Below are 6443 nucleotides of genomic sequence, written 5' to 3' on the forward strand. Positions count from 1 at the left end.
CAACCATCTGTAATGGGGTCTGGTGCCCTCTTCTGGCCTGCAGGCATACACACAGATGGAATATTGTATACATAATAAATAAATATTAAAAAAGAAAGAAAGGAAGGAAGAAAGAAAGAAAGGAAGAAAGAAATGATATTGAGAACTTAGGGTGACCAAGAAGGAGTGGGAAAGAAACTTCAGTTCTGCATTATGCTTTTCTGGATAAAGGTCGTCTTACTTTGTAACTAACACTGAGTCATTTTAAAAAAGAGATTGTTACTTGTCCCTTCTCTGTCTCATTCTCAATAGATCCGAAGCCAATGACTTAGCCTTGCGCCTGGCACGGCAGTTCCGAGGCCACCAGGATGTGATCACTCTTGACCAGTAAGTCTTAGGCACAGGGTTTCCAAGGGAGAAGCCCCTTCGGAGCCAGAAGTGTGCCAATCTGTACCGAACCTATCTATACTAAAACACAGGCACTTGTGGAGAAGGGTGTCATGGAACTGTCACGGAACAGTGGTTTGAAATTCCACAATAAGGGGCTGAACTTAGCTTAAATCCAGAGGCTAACTTACTTTCTAAGCCCCTGGAAATGCAGGAGGCTTTCCAGCATATCTTGAAGCCTGCAGCTTTGTGGGCTTGATGTGAAACCAGGCTGACATTTTACACAATTGCACCTGCGGCTGCCTCTGCATAACTCAATCATTTCCAGAATTTTTTTTAAAAAAATAATAATTTAAAATCCAAACATTTGCTTCACTTCACTATTGGGATTATCCTCTGTACTTAATATTAAAGACAGCAATTTATAGCAAATTTAAAACTTTAGTATTTTTATTGGCTCACGGCTATGAATGATCTTATTACCTCTCGAACATGAATTTGCTAATTTTAAACAAGATATTTGGCATCCATATTTACTAACATTTTAAAAATTATTTTGTCTGCCCTTATATCCCTCCATGCCACCACATATGGGTTCACATTATGCCCAAAAATCTACAGAGTGGAATTAAATACGGACCTCATGTAGACTCCTCTTAATGGGATTATTCATTTTCTGTCGCTTCTTCATTTGTTGCTACAAACTTTTGGGTTCAAATAATACAAAGTGATCTGTACTGTTTCTGTAAGTCAGAAAGCTAAAATGACTCCCTGAGCTAAAAGCAGGGTTACCTGTGGGAACTCTTGGCTCTCCCACGTCTTATGTCTGTGTCTCATGGCTTGCAGTCCCGGCCTTCACCTTCAAAGTCAGCCATCACCCGACTCAGCCTCTGCTTCAATTCCCCACACCTCCATCCTGCTCCTACCTCCTACTTTCTCTTATAGGACATCTGTTACTGTGTGGGCTCCTCCCAGATGATCCAGAATAAAGCTATCATTGAGTGGTCCTCAATACACCTAAAAAAAAAAAATCACCTCTGCTATGAAACATATTCTTAGGTTCTGTGTATAGGAGGTGGGGTATTTCTTTTATAAAATTCTCATCCTCCATCACCTATGGACAAGTATAATAATGTATTTACCATATATTTATTGACTTACTTACTTATATACTTGTGGACCTATGGAAGACTATAATAATATATTTAGCATCTATGTTATGCTATTTGAAATGTTTTACTAGTACATGGTAACTCTAGAATAATGGACTTCACTACGACATTTTCATACATGTGCATGTGTTTTCCAATCATGTTCTCCATCCACCATTACCCTTCCTGTCCCCCCCCCTTCCACGGATCCCTTTCCTCTTCCCACCGAGCTCTGCATGTACTTCCACGTCCTTTCATTTTTTACATCATGGAAAACATGTTATCTTACGTGCATCTGCTTTACCAAAGTTAGTGTCGATCTCTCTTTTCATGTTTCATCCCACACAGAATTCCTGAAAGGCATTGCATTCCTCTAACTCAGTTCTGACAATAGAAACATAATGTGAGCTATGTATGGGATTTTAAATCTTCCAGTCGTTTGGGGTAGCCAACATGCTGTCATTTTAATATGTAATCAGCATAAACTACATTGACATATCTTTCATTTCTTTTCTTTTTTTTTTTTTTCACTGAGTATCGAAAGTCCACTGTCTGTTTTATACTACAGCACCTCTCAGGTCAGACTAGAGATGCTGCCAGTGCCCATAGCTCCACGCGGGGAGTTGCTGCCTTACGGTATTATAACAGTGCTGTTCTCATGGGCAGTACCCCCAGTGACCGGCACTGACTGCATCTGCTCCCAGCACCAGCAGAAATCCTTCTACACGGTCCTCCACAGGATATTCCGAGAATCCCCTAGGGATAAATTCCAGACACAAGATAGGTGGGCAGCAAGGTATACGAAGGTGCCGTTAAAGGTTTCAATATTTGTCTCCAGTGTGGTTACAACTCCAGACACATCCAAACTGTGACTGAAAAAGCACGGGATGAAACTGGACTCTCTGAACATGGCGAACAATGAGGGCTGATGAGAAGCCAAGGACAATGGCAAGGGGTTTTGATCCTACTTAATTTTCTGGCTTTGTGGGCGCCTAGCCAGTTTGGATGTTCACCTTCCAAGATATGGACGGAGGGGGGGAGGACCTAGGACTTACCACAGGGCAGGGAACCCTGACTGCTCTTTGGACTGGAGAGGGAGGGGGAGAAGGGTGGGAGGAGGGGGAGGGAAGTGGGAGGCTGGGAGGAGGCGGAAACTTGTTTTTTTTTCCTTTTCTCGATAAAAAAAAAAAACAATTTTTTAAAAAAAAAAAAAAAAGAAGAAAAGAAAATGCCACAGTGGGGGTGGGGGATATACAAGATAGCTAGGACTATTTCACAGAGAAACCCCGTCTCAAAAAAAAAGAAAGGGGGGAGGGAAGGAGGAAACAAAAAAATGTAGAAAACTCAAATCACAGGATTGTATGAAGATATGGAAACATGCAAATTCAGACTTACTAACCAGGCATGGTGGCACATGCTTGTAGTCCCAACTGAGACAGAATAATCACTTGAAGCCAGGAGTTCAAGACCAGACAACAGTATGAGAGGTGTATGTTTTTTAAAAAATTAGGCTGGGGGGCTGAAGACATGGCTCAGAGGTTAAGAGCATTGCCTGCTCTTCCAAAGGTCCTGAGTCCAATTCCCAGCAACCACATGGTGGCTCACAACTATCTATAATGGGGTCTGGTGACCTCTTCTGGCCTTCAGGCATGCACACAGACAGAATATTGTATACATAACAAATAAATATTTAAAAAATTAAAAATTAGGCAGGTAAGGTGGCTCAGCAGGCTTGGCAAGCCTGGCAACCGGAGTCTGATGCCCCTGGATCCACATGGCAGAAGGAAAGCCCTACCTCCTTCCAGTTGTCCAGGCTGCATATGTACACACAAGAAATAAACAAATGCTTAAAGTGTTTAAGCATGTAGAAAACTAAACTAGGTGATGGTGGCGCACGCCTTTAATCCAAGCACTTGGAAGGCAGAAACAGGAGGATCTCTGTGAGTTTGAGGCCAGCCTGGTCTACAAAGAGAGTTCCAGGATAGCTAGGACTGTTTCACAGAGAAACACTGTGTCAAAAAAAGAAAGAAAGGAGGGGAGGAGGAGAAAGGAAGGAAACAAAATGAAACAAAAAAGAATCTAGAAAACTCAAATCACAGGATTGCATGAAGATATGAAAACATTCAAATTTAAAGAATCTAATTTAGCAATATAATTCAAAAATGTTTATTTTCCTACTGTAATAAAAAGCCATTGCCTATGAGGACACATTAGATTTCTCGTGTACTTCATTGTATGGACATATCAAATGGCCGGTACTGACAGGAAGGGCTGGATCCAGTCATACAGTTATATGTGGCACCAGCAAGGAAATTCTCCCCAGACGACGAATACAGAGTGGTATACAATATTGGCTTTCATATGGAAAAACACCTTTCTTGGAACAATTTCCATTGCTTTTCTTTACCATTTCAGTGCTTACCATGGTCACCTGACATCATTAATTGAGATCAGTCCCTATAAGTTTCAGAAGGGCAAAGATGTCAAGAAGGAATTTGTACATGTGGTAAGTATCCCCACGTCCTATCATCAGAATGCTGGGGCTAGAATTCTGTTGCCATCCAGCCCAACCCTCGGAGCAGTGTGGAACCATGGGAGAGAAACTAAGAATCAGAGTGGTCATATAACACGCTGACCTCAGAGGGCCACGTACTGGCAGCATGTGGCTCACACTCAGAATCATGGTCGGAGAGTTTAGTGACAGATGAGATTTTCAGCAGCTATTGTTTTATTCTTGTGCCCACTTCCAATTACTAGTATTAGATCAACACCCAGAGCTAAGAGAGTTTCTATGACGATCATAAAAATAATTTACATAAAGCAGAAAGCTGAGGCCTCAAGTCAGACCAATGGCTCATTGCAATGAATACTTAGAAGTTTGTGGACTACAGGGTATACTGCGTGACTTCTGTGTCATGCTACAGCTTGGCGTGGCACACATGCCAAGACTTTTTGTTTTGTTCTGTTTGCTTTTGTTTTTGCTTTTTGTTTTTCTTTTAAAGTTTATTTTATTGGGGGGGGGGGAGAGGTTGCAAGGGCAGAGGGTAGATATGAAAAAGTGGGGAGATAAGTGGGATTAGAATTGCATGATATAAAATCCACAAGGAAGCCGGGCGGTGGTGGCGCATGCCTTTAATCCCAGCACTGGGGAGACAGAGGCAGGCGGATCTCTGGGAGTTCGAGGCCAGCCTGGTCTACAAAGGGAGTTCCAGGAGAGGCTCCAAAGCTACAGAGAAACCCTGTCTCCAAAAACCAAAAAATAAAAAAATAAAATCCACAAGGAATGATCAAAACATTTTAAAAACTAATAAAATTTAAAAATTTATATAAATCATAATTATGTAAATAATGTAAATTGTTTTAAAGGTATATTACATCAAATGGAGAAGCCAGACAAGTTGTTGAAACAGTGAAATTCACTTCATATGGTTGTGTTAGTTGAGGGTCAGTGGACCCTTAGAGACCTCACTGCTTTATTTCAAGGCTTTAAGAATAAGCACTAAGGTACCCAAGTTTCCTAAGTAATCGTAGTTTGTGATATAATTGACAGCCTAAGTTTGTTTTACAAACACTCATTAGTACCGTCTCCACCTCTTATTATTTTTATATAACATAATTGCATCTGCCAATCTGTATTTGCTTTCTATGTGAATAGGGATAAATTTTTGATTTAGAGGGTCTGGGTCCAGCTCACAATTGAAAGATGTCAGTTCTTCGGAGCCTTCAGAAATGTACAGAGATAAAAGGCACTGGGGGTTCTTGGGTCAACACAACCACTCTCCAACATGCCCTGGGGCAGGGGGAATAGATGACCTCTTGGTTTTCTTTTTTTTCTTTTTTCTTTTTTTTTTTTTTTTTTTTTTTGGTTTTTCGAGACAGGGTTTCTCTGTGGTTTTGGAACCTGTCCTGGAACTCGCTCTGTAGACCAGGCTGGTCTCGAACTCACAGAGATCCGCCTGCCTCTGCCTCCCGAGTGCTGGGATTAAAGGCGTGCGCCACCATTGCCCGGCGACCTCTTGGTTTTCAAGTTTGGCCAAGAGGCAAATCATGAGAAACCGTATCATCCGATGCTCTAGGCACCAACTCCAGATACTTACAGAGGGAAATACAGAGAGGACCACAGAGACGCAGCCACAGCCTATGCCGACGAAGTGAAGAAAATCATCGAAGATGCTCAGAGCAGAGGAAGGAAGGTGGGCACTATGGGAAACACTTTTAACATCTTTTACGGAAATAGTTATAATAGTTTTCTCTACAGAAAAGAAGAAGGATTAAATCAAAAATTCCATTCTGTTCTTTGCTGGTTACATTTTCTCTTGCTTTGTTATATTGTCATAGTAAATTGTTATCTATCTTAGATATAAAACCACTCTCTTCTCCAGTGCTGCTGGCTAATTCTGATCTCCCACGTACTGCACAGGGTCTGGTTCCTTGAGCCAGGATCTCCTAACAGTGAGGGTCGTGGGGAAGCAAAGCGGCAGAGGGGCTTCAGTGTCCAGGGCAGTCCCAGCTCTCAGATCCTCAAGGGAGCGATGATGCTGTTGGAGCTAGGGGCTCCTGGAACCACAGAATTGAGGCTCGGCTCCTCACTACCCCAAGGCAGAAAAACGACCTTTTCCCCCAGGCCCGGACTTCCCAGAGGGCACGGGAGTTGTCGAGGGTAGGAAAGGAGTTCATACTTTCGGTCTTCACCCCACTGTCTGCAGATTCGTGTTCTAGTCTCCACCACTGCAGGGCTGCGTAGGTGCAGATTAGATGCAAATAGACAACACGCAGCCTTTAAACTGGCTTTTGGCACGGACGTGACGATATGAATGCTTCATTAAATAAAAGTGATTTGCCTTTTCCAGTGAATTAAAAATTCTTTTGCCTTCATGACAGGAGATCCATTCTTTTTTTCTAGAGTATCTCTCCTACCCCCCCCCC

The 6443-nt window shown here is 42.3% G+C and overlaps 1 protein-coding gene across 1 annotated transcript in view; it reads left to right on the forward strand.

Annotated features, from left to right (window-relative positions):
- Nucleotides 1-6443, forward strand: part of Etnppl (ethanolamine-phosphate phospho-lyase) — a 20862-nt gene that overhangs the window by 5372 nt on the left and 9047 nt on the right. The window contains exons 4-6 of the mRNA XM_005357282.1: nt 292-366; nt 3933-4023; nt 5594-5710. Of these exons, the coding sequence (XP_005357339.1) occupies nt 292-366; nt 3933-4023; nt 5594-5710 (283 nt within the window). The remainder of the gene's footprint in view (nt 1-291; nt 367-3932; nt 4024-5593; nt 5711-6443) is intronic.

This window comes from Microtus ochrogaster, chromosome 21, assembly GCF_000317375.1.
Source record: "Microtus ochrogaster isolate Prairie Vole_2 chromosome 21, MicOch1.0, whole genome shotgun sequence".
Classification (NCBI taxonomy): Eukaryota; Metazoa; Chordata; class Mammalia; order Rodentia; family Cricetidae; genus Microtus; species Microtus ochrogaster.